Genomic DNA, 16,503 nt, shown 5'->3' on the forward strand with positions numbered 1-16,503 from the left:
GATGTCTCAGCTACCAATCTGGTGATCAACTGTCTGTTCGTATTTAAGAGTGGGAGCTACAACACAGCTTAGAAGCTCTGCGTGTTGGTGGTGGGAAGGGGTTGTAGGACCTCACTTCCGAGTGACCTGGCTGGGTCATTTATTGGTAGGCCCTCAATTCCAACAATTCAAGGCCTTTTCTCTTGGGCTATTCTCAGAAGAGACTTTCAAAGTCCTGCTGAGGGCAGAGGATAGGGGGTGGAGGGATGGATCACAGCCTTATATGCATCTATTTACATAATCCCTGTTCGCCACACAGAGCCACGGGCTCTCACCGCTGTCTTATTGTGTCAGTATCCGTTTCCTGGGGCTGCCAAAACAAACTACTGCAACCTGGGTGGCTCAAGACAATGGAACTTATTGTCTCACAAACCTGGAGGCTATAACTCTGAAGTCAAGGTGTCAGCAAGGCCATGCTCTCTTTCTTTTTTAAAAAAGGCTTTTTTTTAGAGAGAGGGGAAAGGTGGGGCAGAAACATCACTGTGCTGAGAAGCCACAACTTGGCCTGGAATTGAACCAATGAGCTTTCAGTTTGCAGGCTGGCACTCAGTCCACTGAGTCACACTTGCCAGGGTCAAAGCGTCCAAGTTTTAAAACAAACAAATGTCCAGAAATCCTTTAAAGTAGAATCTAATTTCTCTCCCCTTGAACGTGGGTTGGCCTCACTTACTTGCTTCTAATAGGATGGGGCAGAAATAACTGTGTGACTTCTAGGGCCACGTCACGGAAGGTGAAACAGCTTCGACTACACTCCGACGTATGTCTTTGGAGCCCAGTTGTGTCTGCGGCCCAGGTGGCAGATATGAGGGAAGCATCCATCAAAAGGACACTAGCCCAGCCACATCCGTCAAAAGTACTGTAAAAGAAGCCCTGAGTATTCCCTGAGCACAGCAAATCCCCAGAACCGTGAGAAATAATAATACATGCTTGTTACTGTTTTACACCACTAAGTCTGGGGGTGTCAGTAATACTGGATTGGAACAGAAGGGTAGAAGAAAGGGGTAGGAGGGGCAGAGGAAGAGAAAGCACATGTATTTTATAAAAATTAAAATAAATTAAAAAAAGTTACAAGTGGTAATACGATTATTTAAATTATAACTATGCCAGTGAATTTGATGGTTACTGAAAGATTTCCTTCATATGGGTTAGAAATTCAATTAAAAAAAACCGACTATTTTGTTAAGAGGGGAAGAGAGGGAAACATCAATGTGTGGTTGCCTGGGGACCTGGCCTGCAACCCAGACAGGTGCCCTGACTGGGAACTGAATGGGTGACCTTTTGGTTCACAGGCCGGCACTCAATCCACTGAGTCACACCAGCCAGGGCAGAAAGCTCAATTTCTGAAGGTAACAGGTTAAGGTTTTCACTCGTATCTCTGCCCAGTCTTTTCCCTTGTAGGATGGATGGCAAAAGAAGAGACCCCAAACCAAATTGTCTATTGTGAGACATTGTAAAAATCAAGTGTTTTGCTGCGTATTTAAATCTCCTCAGAAAAAAGCAACCTGGGTATTTATCTTGAGAGCCTTAAGTTAGAATGGTTTGTTCCAAGTGATAGAAATCCAACTGAAAGTGACTCGCAAAACAGACAACTAATTGGCTCACGTATGGGAAGGTCTAGAGCTAAAGCTGGTTAACTTGCTGGCACCCATCCATCGTCACGCAGCAGTGTTGGGCCATCCTCACACTCTATGCAGTTTTAAGAACAAGAGAGGAACCTGTGAGTGGGACAGAATTTTGAGCACGACCAGTTTTAAAGAAACAGAATGATCAGTCTTAGTTAGACACTTGTCATTTATTGTAACTACTGCTCTCTATGTAGTGATACACTCTGAACCCAGCATGCCAAGCCCACTGAGGCCAAAAAAACACGTGAGCTTTCCGAGTTGGTCACCACACTACACTAGGATGTACTAGCTAGTAAAAAGCAACAGAGGACTGGGGGAGCATCACACAGAGCCTAAAATCTGGCCTCTCAGTCAAGGAGGAGCAGAACACACTTTCTTTGGGCTGAGAAGGTGGGGCAAATCGGCCTAGGCCACGGTGGCATGAACACTCTAGGGGCAATCATTACAAAAAATTACAGGTTACATTTGCTGCTCAAGCCCATCTTTAAAAAAAACAACAAACCTGTTAAAATTAAAATGTAATTGTTCCCTCATCATAAAAAGAATGTAGCAGTGATTTGTAAAGATCGTTATACATGAAGACTATTTATCCTTTGATATATTGCAAATACTTTTTCTGAATTGGGCAGGAAATCTGAAGTTTTTGAGGATCAAATGATTTTTTTGTTCATGTAAGTTTAGGTCATCTACCTAAAGCACTCAGAGTAATGCCAAGCACATACTAAGCCTTGTGAAGCTGTCACCTATGGGGAGGATGGTGAGAGCTGATGTACACGGAGCCGCTTTACTTCTTAAGTCTTATTTGGTAATCAAGAATTTGTGTAGAACTACCTCTTTATTTGAAAAATACATAAACCAAAGGTTTCCAACTTCTTGTACACATTGAAAATTTTCCACAAAGATCTCTTGGATACAAAATATGGTCCAAGTGGCTCAAAATTAATCCTATATTTTTCTAAAGTCATATTATTTTGGAACGCTGACTTTTTTTTTTTTTTTTTTTTAGTGGTAAAAAATACCACTGAGTTGAACTTTTTTATTTTGCTAATGTACAAAGAGAATATTAACGGTCCACTTTTTACGGTTTCTAAACACCGTAAAATGATGTCCATAAAATGATGTTGTCCCTCACAGACCAGTGTCTGATCTGGAAAAGCCCAACCCGCCTTCCTTTCTCCACACTGAATTAATCTGTCTTCTCAGAAGTCTTGTCGGATGTTTTCTTTGTTGGCCTCTCCATGCTGCTGCTTCATTTGGAAGACTTCATTTTCTAATTGCACAATAGTCCTTTCAATCTCGTAGTTCTTACTGACCAGGGATACCCAGCTACAATACAAAAACAACGGAAAAATTACTCATTGTAAGTTTCTCTTTGAATAGTTTATCAGATGTACATTTTTAGCCAGGGCTGTAACACTAACATTCACTTTTAACTTTTCTTTTGAAAAAACTGAGGCACAATTGGGGGGAGTGAGGAAAGGGTTCACAGGATTTCTCTGCATTATTTTTTACAACTGCATGTGATTCTATAATTATTTCAAAATAAATGTTTTATTAAGAAAATTAAAAAGAATTCAAGACATAGGAAAGTGTGAAGGAAGACAGTATTTAAAAAAAATGTTTACTGATTTTAGGGAGAGAGGAGGAGGGAGGGAGAGAGAAAGAAAGAGGCGGGGGAGGGAGGGAGGGAGGGAGGAATATAGATGTGAGAGACAAACATCAATCAGTTGCCTCCCATATGCACCCCAACCAGGGACTGAACCTGTAATCTAGGTATATGCCCTGACCAGGAATGAAACTCCCAACCTTTTGGTGAATGGGACAATACTCCAAACAACTGAGCCACACCAGCAAGGGCCGGGAAGATAATATTTTAAATGGATTAACCAAAAAGGCAAGAAAAGAGGGCAGAAGCAATACTCAAAAATGGTGGAGAAATTTCTAGAGTTGATTAGAACACACATGTGTATGTTTAGATTATATTTGCTTGGGAAAAAAACATGAAAAGATGTCTAACATATGACATGCGGTGGAAAGTACTAAATCCCCCTTCTGCAAACTAAAAGTAGTTAATTTTTTTTTTCCCTTTAAAAATAGCTACAATCCCATTCAGAGCAGAAACAGTAGACTGAAAACAGGGCGCTCTAAGCAGAGACCAATCAGCAGGATTCCATTGTGATTCTGGTTTGGTTTCAGTGACAACTCCTCCACTGCCCTCCAGGCCCGCACCTTGGAAAGGGGCCCGGCGATGGAGAGTGGGAGCCAAAGCGCAGCCTTTCTCGGACCACCGTGGTTTCCCGTTTGAATACTGTTTGAGTCAGACTGTTGACTTTCAATTTTAAATTTGCTAAGCAATTAAAAGATGATGGAATTGTAGGTACTCACTTTGACTCCATTTCTCTTAATTTAGATCCAGCTGTGAGCTGCATGTTCTTTCGCTGCCAGTTTAAATCTTGAATGTGTTTCCTGTAAAAACATTATTTATACAACTAACTTATATTTTAACATTTTCTGTTGACTACAATCAACCGAAGAAAAATCTATGGTCAATATAATACAACATCTTTCATCCCTTGAGAAAAACAGATATATGAATTCATAGACTAATTCCAGAAGTCAACTCTTATTATTTTTCAATTAAATTTCATACATGCTCGTTGTGGAAAATTAAACACACACACACAAATGCAGGTTAAAACTGAAGGTCCTCCCCCTTGTGCTTCTCCCCAATTCCCGCCGTTTGGTTCTGGGTGGGTGTCCTCCAAACTCTTTCCTACACGTGTACGTGCACATGGGTAGATTAGTTTGGTTGTTTTTAACAGAAATCAGAATATACATGTTGTTCTGCACCTTTTCTCCCTTCTGGAAGTTCCTTCCAATGTCTGCAGACTTATAAATTGGAAGTTACCTAGCAGAGGTGTTTTTGGACCTCAGGTCTGTCTCTCCGCCCCTCAGGCGGGGCAAACCCAACACCAGGCGCCAGACACAGCACAAATCAACTGCTTACTCTCCTGTGATTATTACCTACTGGTTCCTTTTCCTTCTCACTCTACTTACTGAGGGCTCACCTAAACTTTATTTTGAAATAAGAGGAAACAAATTACCTTAACTTCTGGAGTTCTTTCTGTGCATGTTCAATCATATGAACTAGATTTCTAGGCAAGAAAAAGAAAAATCAGATTAAGGCATGTTAAAATCGAATAGTACCAACTAAAGGTGAACTATCTAGTTGATAGAAGGTCAAATTTTCCTGCTTAAAAACAGTTAATACTGGGGTGGCCAAAAAGTCCATTCAGTTTTTTCCATAACAGACACATTTTTCATTTTCATCAGTAACTTCATTGATTTGGGTATTTTGAGTATGTCAGCTGTCTCCCACTGCTATTGGTTCCTAGTGGGAAGAGGCCAGGGGTGCCTCTGAACATCTTCCAATGAGTAAGACAGCCCCACAACAAAGAATTATTTGGCCGAAGTGTCAGTAGTACGAAGAAGCTTTGCAAACCACTTTTGATACACTCCGTCAGTCACTGCACCTTCTCCACACACTGCGCAAATCTTTTCTGTGTTTCAGCTGTGTTTTCACATTTCTTGAAATAATAAAGCATAATACACCAAAAAATGTTGCGTATATTCTTCCATGTTAAACATTAAAATGGCTGCACAAAAATTCACCAATTTTGGTAAGTTTTTAAAAAAATGTATGCTGATATGACAGCTGTCACAATATAATCTAACAAAATTGTTTTGAATGAAGTTAAATACAACTAAGCACTACTAGAGCCACTGTACAGAAAAAACTAATTGAACTTTTTGGACAGCCCAGTATTCATTGAGCGCTCATGCCAAACACCACGTAAAATTAAGCTAATTTAATTCTCACAAGAGTTCTTTGAGGCAGGTATGATTATCCCTATTTCACACATGAGGGAAATAGGCTCAGAAAGATTAAGTAACATAGTATCAAAGCTGAATCCTATTTCAGGTCTTTTAAGCAGTTTACTGATACTCTGATTTTGTGAACTTAAATCATTTCTTCAACTGTCATTACTTTTCACAGACAAGATGGAAAACACTGGATGAGTGTACCCTTTTAAACTCTCCTTTACTCTTTACCTTGTCATTCCCCCCTCCTGTCCACTGCTAGCTAGAGAGAAAACTGATTACTAACAGGGAGTTTTCCCTCACTTTTTTTTTTTTATGACTTTATTTATTTTTAGAAAGACGGGACTGGAGGGAGAAAGAGTAAGAGAGACATCGATGTGCGAGATCCATCAATTGCATGCCTCTCACACGCCCCCAACTGGGGACCTGGCCTGTAACCCAGGTATGTTCCCTGACTGGGAACTGAATCTGCGACCTTTCAGTTTGCAGGCTGGTGCTGGGCCCCTCTCCCTCTAAGAGTACAGGTACCTCCTCAAATACTCTGAATACTTCTATTAAAACCTACCACACTGTGTCACAGGAGTAGGTGGTTCTAGCTCCAGCTATGCCCTAAATAGCTGTGTGTCCTTGGACGACTCACTTGACATCCCGGGGGCTAAGCCTGCTTACCTGTAAAACCAGAGGCCGACTCTGAAGGTTCCCCTTTAGTTGCAAGTACAGAATTCTCTTCTTATTAACAAAATACTACATGTTTTTATAGCAGTCCTGTACCAACACCTACTTAGAGCTAAAAACTTTTCTGCCCAGTGTGTTCAATGCCCTTAAATCCTTTGTGAACAAAGAAAATTTACATTGAAAAGATATAGTACATCTCGTCTGGAGCAGCATCCACTGGCTTCGGAGGAGACAGAATGTGCTCAGGGAAATGGCCAACACCACGGAGTACCAAGTGATTAAGTGAAAAACGAGTGATGTGCAGAGTGATTAGAACAGTTACTCAGAAAGGCAGAGGGTGACAGAGGCAGAATTTCAATCAGGTAAGACAAGGAAGATTATTTTTTCTTTTTAAAATTATTACTTTTAATCATCATGTGAGGATATGTTTTTTATTGATTTCAGAGAGAGAGGGCGGGAGGGAGAGAGAGAGAGAGAAACATCGGTTGCCTCCCCTACATGCCTGACTGGGGCGCAAACCCGCAATCTAGGTACATGCCCTGAATGGAAACTGAACTCGCGACCTTTTGGTTCACAGCGGATGCTCCGACTGAGTCACCTGGCCAGCAAGGAAGCAGACTGGAGTTGAGCCTTAAATCAACTGGATTTGGGTCAAACAGATAAAGACGTTCCAGGAGGGGGCAAGGGACGAGTAAGGGCTCAGAGGCAGATTTTATGATATTCATGAGACTAGTTTGGCTGGAGTAGAAGTCTACAACTGAGGCACAGCTCTGAATACCATGTTAAACAGTCTGAACATTGCTTTGCATGTGATAGATAGGAAATTATCAAAGGTTTCCAGGCAAGTTGAAAGTAATGTTTTCTTCAATTTAATGGGGTTTTAGTGGTCCCAAATCCATGTTCTCTGCCATTCCTGGATTGTTCTTCCTTTCCTCTAAATGTCCAAATCTCTCACCATCCCCCTCTTTTTAAAACATTTTATTTTTAGAGACGGGGAAAGGAGGGAGGAAGAGAGGGAAAGAAACATTGATGTATGAGAGAAACACTGATTGGCTGATTCTCATATGCTTCCAAATGGGGACCTGGCCCACAACCCAGGCATGTGCCCCGACCAGGAATTGAACCAGCGACCTTCCACAGGCCAGGGTTCAATTCACTGAGCCACACCAGCCAGGGCCAAATCTCACCCTTTCTTAATGACCCCAATTCTTAATGTTCCTTCTCTGATCTTTGCAGTTTACAGACCATAGCGCACAATGAAGGACTTCCCACACACTGCCAAAAAAGGGTGACTGGCTATTTGACTCACAATGCCTTGTGTCCTCAACTAGATCAATCTTAGGGCAAGGATCACATTTTCCCACTTTTTAACATTAAAAAAAAAAAGAAAAAAGAAAAAAAAGCCTTGAATTTCTTAACCTCCCCGACCCCATTTCTCATTTATCCTCTCTGCGACATAATTCACAATAGGAACTGAATTATTTGTTCTGCAGTTTCCCAAATTCTAGATTTTGCCCACTGGATACCTATGTGGCCATAAAAATTTAAAACATAATTCTGAAAATTTGAGAAGAGGCATTTATAATTTTGTCCACTTTATTATTTCTTAAAACATGTTATTAATAAACACTTTTATGCAGTCATGAGGTCCAATGGCCTTTTCTCCTTAAAGTGCTGACCTGGCTGGTGTGGCTCAGTGGACTGAATGCTGGCCTGTGAACCAAAAGGGCGTCTGTTTGGTTCCCAGTCAGGGCACATGCCTGGGTTGCAGGCCAGGCCCCCAGTAAGGGGTGCGTGAGAGGTACCCACACATTGATGTTTCTCCCCCTCTTTCTTCTTCCCTTCCCTTCTCTAAAAATAAATAAAATCTTTAGAAAAAAAGTGCTAATAGACACTCAGAATTTTAGGGCTCAGGGGGGCCACTGAAATCATCTAACTACCGAATATTACAAATAAGGAGATTAAACCCTACAGAGACAATAAAACCTAAAGCTAAAGCTAGTTACGTGGGACAGAAATGGGAGCTCGGTGGCTGGTTTTGGCACTTTGTTTTTGGTGTTCTCTACTTACAGCGAATTCTTATTATGTGCAGATTCTGTATTTATGAGCTTGCCTACCCGCTCAAATTTACTTCTAAGCTCGAAGCCGATCCTTGCAGCGAGCACTGAGAACTGTGAACAGTGGACATGCATGTTCCCAGCTGAGGTGGAACACAGAGAGGCGCTGCCTTCCTGTGGGAGGTCTCTCAGAGATGACCAAAGGGTGGACATTAATTTCCAACTCTGGCAAGTTACTTAACACTTCTGAGCTTTGTTTTCTCTTTTAAAAAATCAAGAAAATAGAATATGCCAGGATGAGTTGTTTCCAGGGTTTAAGATCATTATCTATGTGATATGTGCATATATGGGCATGTACCTATTTCCCCCAGGAGAAAAGATACAGTATTTGCTCACTTAGTATTCAAGGCCACGGGTACAGAACCCAACACTGTACAACAAACGTACTCAGGGCGAGTCCCCTTCATACACAAACTCTGTGGTGAGTCCCAAAGCAGAGACCCTCACAGGGCTGCAGTTCTAGGGCACGGTTCCAAGGGAAAGCTCAGCTCTACTATTTCTACCCCACTTCCCCAACCCTACTTTCCCCATTCAGAAAAAAACACCAAAGTTGTGGGTAGAATGGGTTTTAAAGAAACAGCACAGAGCTTCTTACTCATTATACACTTTCCAGGCATTGCATCCATGCTGTGACATTAGTTCCAGATTCTCAATCCGAACCGCCTGATGCTCCAACTGGGCCATGGAGTTGTTCACACATTCCTGCCATGCAGTGATGTCATTCTTCTGACCCGAAGAAGGGGCTGGAAGTTCATACCTAAAATGAAAGAACAATGTGACTACACAGTCCCCCAAACCTTTATCTCTCTTCCCAACAGAATGCCTCAGGGGTGTACACACATTTTAACAACTAGAGAAGCCAGAAGATGTACACCTGAAATAGTAAAAATCTATTCTAAAAACAATCAATTTACAAATAAGATTTAGCAAAGTTATATAGTCACAAAAACTGTCCACATCAATGTGAACAGACTCACTAAGCTACAATCCATTCATATAAAGGGCTGTTATATTAGACATTAAGTGATGTTACCGACAAATACTTAAAACATTAAAATGTTTCTTAAACAGTAAGGGGAAAAAGTAGGACACACACACAACTACGCTATCATTTTTGTCAAACACACCTGTGGTCCATCCACCTTCCCGCCCGCACACCCACACCCCTCTAGGGGTTCAGGAACCCCACTCTGTTCTCTCCTCACACTGCCCAGGCCTCCAACACTGACAACAGAGCTGGCAAACACTGTTCACAAGTATCCGCTCATGATTCCTGAGTTCCTACAAACTAAGCTTTCATTTTCATTTAAATATTTTTACTAGATACTATAAAAACTCCAATTATTTTCATTAAAAATTCAGGGATATACAACTGGGATCCAGAAGTAATAAGGCAGTTAAAAAAAAAAAATAGCTTTAAGCCCTGGCTGGTGTGGCTGAGTGGATTGAGCATCAGCCTGCGAACCAAAGGGTCGCTGGTTGGATTCCCAGTCAGGGCACATGCCTGGGTTGCGGGCCAGGCCCCTGGTTGGGGGCATGCGAGAGACAACCACACATCGATGTTTCTCTCCCTCTCTTTCTCCCTCTTTCCCCTTCTCTTTAAAAATAAATAAATGAATACAAATTTAAAAAGTTTTATCCATATCTTATATAGTACTTTCAAATACGACTATAATCTATAGTAAGAAATATTTTACACTGTGATCCACTATACAAATACATAGCTGAACCAACATATCACAAAACAACTTACCTTTACATGCAATGCATTGACATTTTCTATCCTGTTTCTTTTAAACAGTGTCTTACTTCACAACCTGCTGTTTAATGGTCATCACCTGTGGTCTGACACACACTGCCCAAAGGAGCTACTCTCAGGAACACCTTTAGAGCGGAAGCACCAGGACAGGGAGACCTGAGGAGTCCTGGCAGTTGTGCTGCCTTTATCGCCCAGGCCAGACAGGAAACGGAGCACAAGAAGCCTGGTCCTCTGGCTGGACAGACTCAAACCCCTCCCACAGCCTACACATGCGCTGAGAGGACAGTCCTACTCCGCCGTGGCCCCCTAGCCTAGGACTTGGCTCTGACAGATTACTCTGTGGTTCTCATTATTCCACAGTATTTTAGAGCTGAGAGGACCTCAGATGGTAAGCAATCCGATTCTCCATCTTAGAGGGCGTTCGGGTTTTTTCCTGAGGAAGGAGAAACGGTTTTGCAGTGAAAGGGCACAGGTGGGGAGGCGGTGGGACCAGCCACACCCTCAGGCACTCGCGTTTGCTGAAGCTGCCTCGTACGTGTGAGGCAGGCGCCATCAGAAGCCACCACACTCATTTTAGCGGTGAAGAGCTAGATGTCGAATCAGGAACATTCCCCTGGGAAGTCTTTTTTAAAAATTTTATTTATTTGTAGAGAGAGGGAAAAGGAGGAAGAGAGGGTGAGAAACATTGATGTGTGAGAGATACGTCAATCGGTTGCCTCTTACAGGCCCCCAACTGGGGACCTGGCCTGAAACCCAGGCATGTGCCCTGACTGGGAGTTGAACCAGCAACCTTTCAGTTCGCAGGCCAGCGCTCAATCCAAGGAGCCACACCAGCCAGGGCTCCCTGGGAGATCTTAAACATGAACTTCATCCCGATTTACCATTCCCCTGTGGCTAGATTTCAATACATTTGCATTTTATGTAATGGTGCAAATATCTCTGAACATTAACACAAGATGATATGAAACACTGTAGCATGAAAAAACATATATAAAAATAGACAAGGATTTTTCCTTTTCAACATCTGTTTTAGCATGGCTACCGGAGTTTTACTAAAAAAATTAAGATTAACGCAAACAATGATTTTACCCCAGCTGAACTGAGAAATAGGACTGACTTACCGTTTCATACTGAGCAATTCAATTGGTTGTCGGGCAGCCAGTCTTTCAAATTCATTTCTCATTATGTCTGTCTGATGTATAAATTGGAGAAAGAATTGTTTCCAAAATAATACAGACAAATTAAAATCAACTACCACTGAACAGACAATGAATCTAACCTACTTAAATATCTGTACTCTACATTACCCATTACAATGGATCATTCCCCTTCTCACAAGTCTCTGAGTTAAATGTTCTCTAGGATCTGGAGAACACATGCACACACTTAATAAATAAAGGGGCCCACAGAGCAAAGGATTAATCCTACGTTAAGTGGTTCTCAGTCCCAGGAGCACAAGAGAATCAGCTGGGAGCTTTGAAAAGAATTCCAATCTCAGCCACATCCCACCCCTTTCCCCCAGTCCCACTTAATTGTTCTGAGGTGGAGACTGCACAGGATTGTAATTTTTGTTTTTAACTCACCAGTTGCTTATAAGGTAACACCAGTGTTGAGAACCATGGATTTAAGTATTCATTGGGGGTGGGGAAGGGAGGGCTTGGGCTTAAAATAATTTACTTTAGGGATATGAGCCTAAGCCTACAGTTTCTTTTTTGGTTCTGGTTGTTATTTTCCCACTTTACTCTTTGCAGAGAATGGAGAATGGGGAATGGGCAAAATGAACTGGATTCTGCTATCTGGTCTAACAATTTTACCAGTTTAAAAAAACTGTGATATAACTATTTCTTTGGGGTCCAATGTTTTGGTCAATATCCTACTCCACCTTGTTCTGCACCTTTCCAGCCCTGAATATAAAGAACTGCTTAAGTGAAATATTTATAGTAGCATCTCAGTTTTCCCATGTAATTTCAGCTTTTTGAAGGCTTCAACTTTCTCAACAATTAGACTAAAGAGTAAGCAAAAAGACCCTTCCAGAAGCCCACATTCCTCGTTTAAAAGTTTTGCATTAAGCATTTCTTATTGCAAAGGAGAAAGCCCTTTTTTGGACTACTGCTGAGTTACCCAAAGCTCTAAGAAAATGTAGTTATCTAATTTCCTACAGAAAGCTAGGGTATTCTAACTATAGGCTATACATAGTGACAGACAAGGAATAAGAACTAACATCAGATAGGAGAGACACTATAAAAATGCAGTACAAGCATCTCAAGCTATTAACATAGGAGCCCTTACTTAACTCACATGGCCAGTAAATGACAGAGCTGGAGTTTTAACTTGACTCTCTCCAAAGACTGGGCCAGCACTCATGGGGCTAAGCTAGAAGAACTCTAGGCATGCCAGGCACACAGTAAGCATTCATTAAATAAAACTGCCTTAGAAGCTCTTTAAGGGATACATATTTGGGTGCCTACTGTGCACCAGGCACGGCTCTAAGTGATGACGACACAGTGGGTGAAGGAGACAATAGAGACCTCTGCCCGTGGAGCATTCTCGCTCAAGCTCAGACAGGCAGGCCTTCCTAAGCTGCACCAACTAAAGTAGTTCCCAGTCACCGTATCACATCACTACTTTAATTCTTCCTATAGCTTTATCACTAATCCAATTTTCTGACTAATTTGTCTGTGGTCACACTCTAGAATGTGACCTCCGTGAGTACAGACCTCGTCTATCCTGTGCCCCACTACCTGTCACAGAAAAGACCTTTATGAACAGTTGTTACATGAATTGATGAAGAGCAGTTTCGAAGCCGGTCTGAGGAGTGGATAAGGGCTTGAGCAAACCAGTTAGTCTCTCTGAGCTCCAGTTATCGCATCTAAAAAACTGGAATAATAAACAAGTATATAGTTCACACTGCTATTTTCTGGACTGAGAGAGTGAGGAGCCCAGTACACTCGTAAGCTCCTATTATTAAAAAGGAGTAAATAATCAGTATACTAATTATAAAGATAGGAAGCGCGTGTTGTATTTGAGAGGTAAGAAAAAACTGGTTCAAGTGTTTAAAAGTTTGTGATTGAATGTAGTATCTGAAACTTTCAGAAATCAGTCTAATAAGAAAGCATTACTGTACTTAGTTCTTGATGTGGTAATATCTATATTTGGGTGACAATATTTTTTAAAAGGCACAGAAAAACAGCACATCATAGGAACAGTTCTCTCCTACTTAAAACTTAGCCAATATTTTCTTATGTTACTTCAATGTAAGTATTGTGTTTTAATGACAGAATTCTTTCATAAATAAGTGGTTACCTATAATGGGGGGCGGGGGAGAAACTCCAACCATGTATTTATTAAAATGCTTAAGAGAATCCATTAATTTAAAACTACTTTACATTTAGTTTAGCTGAGTAGACCCTAAGTATTATCTTGGGTGCACTTCTAGGCTTTAAAAATCTGTAAATAGTGTCTTACGTAGATATGGTTGGTCCCTTCCGTCATTCACATGCTGTAAACATTTCTTTAGGCTTTATGCAAAGGCCGCCCTCCAGTGGTTCTCAGGAACTTAGTTAGGTAATTAGGCCCAAACGCACTTAAAAACACTAGATCACCTGTTTTAGAGCGGACCTCGGACCTCACTCAGAGGATCCCACCGAGAATTCACGCAAGGAACCTATCTCAGAAAAACACACACACTCATTTTCTGCACTGTTAGGTAAAGCGATTCGCGGAGCCTCAGAAAGTCCTTCCGTGGGTCTCGGAGTAAGAACCCCGGAGAAGGCCCACCTCTCTAGCTGTTTTCTTTCTTTTTTATTGTTCAAGTACAGTTTCTGGCTGTTTTCAATGGACTGACAGTATCTACGCAAGCTCAGCAAGTCACTTCAACGCGGGGAAACCTCTCAATCCAAAATAAAGGTTCGCAGGAATCCTGACCCCGACGCCGGGCTCCAGCCGCCACACTTACTTCAAAAGCAGAATAGTCCGGCGCGGTCAGGTAGCTCAGGTAGTTCTTGGTGGGTCGGTATCTGCGAGTCTCCTCCTCCACCAGCGCCGCAGCCTAAGGACGAGAACAGGGGCCAGTGTTGGGGCGGCGACTGCAAGGGGCTCCTCCCAGCCCTACGGCCGGAGAGCGCTGAGTCCCCTACGTAGACGCCCCGAACTCACCGCTTCCCGCACACCAGGCGCTTCATAACCTTGGTCAAAATACGGCAGCGCATCCACCACAACCTCGCCAGCCACCAGCCCGGTGCCCGCCATGCTTACGTTCGCCCGAGCTTTCCGAGTCTGCTCAGGCTCAGGTCAGTTTCACGGCGCCTGCGCCCGCCGCCCACGATTTACGTCGCATGCGCGATGGCTTCGACGAGCGCCTGGTTGTCCGTTCTGGAGGCACGCTCTCGCTGGAAAGCGCCAGGCCATTTTGCTGCAGGCGGACGTGACGTCACGGCGTGGTGTCCCGTCAGTGGAACGCCTCAACTTCCGGTGCCCCGCCCCCACGCCGCACCACGGATTTGCTTCCGACGGGCGGTAGTTTGTGCAGGACTGGGACTTTGCATTTCCTCCAGAGCGCTGAAAGCTGGGGCGAAATCTTTTACAGCTTTTGCAGGGGACTGGCCCGCGGATTTGGCGGAGAGAGAGAAACGGGTTTCCCACCTCGGCGTACTCCTCTAACCTTCCACCGTCTGGGTTTCCACTTCTCTCCCCTGGCGTGCTCTACCCACACTCTAGTCGGCACGCTGACACTCTCTGCGTTGGATAATGCAGTTTTTCTCCAGATTCTAGACGTGGGCGCGGGTCTCCAGCTGAAATTCAGAAGCCTTATTGGCAGCCTAACAAAGGGAACCTTGCTCTACACCAGGGCGAGATAACCCCAGCTTTCAAAAATCCTGTCACTTTGCCTTTAGGGCATTTATAAAAGTCCAATCATTTTGTTAGGACACCTGGTAATAGAATATACTCTGCCCAGTGTGCAACCTAAACTCTGGCTTCGTCTGCCAAGAGCCTGGAAACTTTGGCCACAGTTATTAAGCCTGGTTAGTCTAGGGTCAATTTGGATTATCTTAAAGAAAAGTTTTAAAAAAATTTACAGAGAGGGGAAAGGTGGGTAGTTAGCTTTTACTTTATTGGCTTTATTGGGGTGACATTGGTTAACAAAATTATATAGGTTTCAGTTGTAGACTTAGTGATATGTGAGCTCTACATTGCGTTGCGTGCCCACCACCCAAAGTCAAATCATCTCCCATCACCTTGTATTTGCCTCTCTTTATAACTCCCCAACCCCTCTCCCCGCTGGTAACCACCATACTGTTGTCTCTGAGTTTGTTTTATATCCCACATGAGCGAAATCATATGGTTCTTAGCTTTTCCTGACTGACCTATTTCACTTACCATATATTTTCAAGGTCCATCCATGGTGTCACAATGGCAGTATTTCACCTTTTTTTTATGGCTCAGTAGCATCCCTTAGAATATACACACTACATCTCCTTTATCCAGTCCCCTATCAAAGGACACTTTGGTAGTTTCCATGTCTTGGCCATAGTGAATAGTGCTGCAATGAACCCAGGGCTACATTTATCTTTGCAAACAAAAGTTTTCAAGTCTTTCAGGTGGATAACCCGGGAGAGAGATTGCTGGGTCACATGGTAACTGTATTCCTAATTGACCAGAGGAACTGCCAGACTGTTTCCCATAGTGGCTGTACCAGTCTGCATTCCCACCAGCCCTGAATCAGAGTTCCTTTATCTCCACCACCTCTCCAACACTTGTTATTACTTGTCTTGTTGATAACAGCCACTCTAACAGGTGGGAGGAGGTATCTTATTGCAGTTTTGATTTGCATTTCCCTAATAGCAAGTGAAGTTGAGCATCTTTTCATATATCTGTTGGCCATTTGTATGTCTTCTTGGGAGAAGTGTCTGTTCAGGTCCTCTGCCCATTTTTAAATTGGATTGTTTGTTTGGTGTTGGGTTGTATGAGCTGTTTATATATTTTGAATATCAACCCCTTGTTGGAGCTGTTGTTTGTAAATATCATCTCCCATTTAGTTGGTAGCCTTTTGTTGGTAGTTTCTTTTGCTGTGCAGAAGTTTTTAGTTTGATACAGTTCCATTCATTTATTTTTGCCTTTACTTCCCTTGCCTTTGGGGTCAGATTCATATAAGTCTTCTCTAAGACCGAGGTCCATGAGCTTAGTACCCAGTTTTTTCTATGTAATTTATTGTTTCAGATCTTCCATTTAGGTCTTTGATCCATTTGAATTAATTTTTGTATATGGGGAAAAACTAGTCTGGTTTCATTCTTTGCATGTGGCTTTCCAATTTTCCCATCACCTTTTATTGAAGAGGCTGCCTTTTCTCCATTGTGTGTTTCTGGCTTCTTTGTCAAAAATTATTTGGCCACATACATGTGGTTTATTT

At 42.5% G+C, this 16,503-nt stretch overlaps 1 protein-coding gene across 1 annotated transcript; it reads right to left on the reverse strand.

Annotated features, from left to right (window-relative positions):
• Positions 1-2,480: 2,480 nt before the first annotated feature.
• Positions 2,481-14,492, reverse strand: BCAS2 (BCAS2 pre-mRNA processing factor). The gene is made up of 7 exons (XM_024570599.4): positions 14,253-14,492; positions 14,053-14,145; positions 11,219-11,289; positions 8,934-9,095; positions 4,769-4,819; positions 4,050-4,130; positions 2,481-2,990 (listed from the first exon to the last, which is right to left on the reverse strand). Exons 1-7 carry the CDS (start codon positions 14,343-14,345, stop codon positions 2,864-2,866), a joined length of 678 nt encoding a protein of 225 aa, XP_024426367.2. The 5' UTR covers positions 14,346-14,492; the 3' UTR covers positions 2,481-2,863.
• Positions 14,493-16,503: the final 2,011 nt, after the last annotated feature.

Source organism: Desmodus rotundus, chromosome 12 (assembly GCF_022682495.2).
Source record: "Desmodus rotundus isolate HL8 chromosome 12, HLdesRot8A.1, whole genome shotgun sequence".
Classification (NCBI taxonomy): Eukaryota; Metazoa; Chordata; class Mammalia; order Chiroptera; family Phyllostomidae; genus Desmodus; species Desmodus rotundus.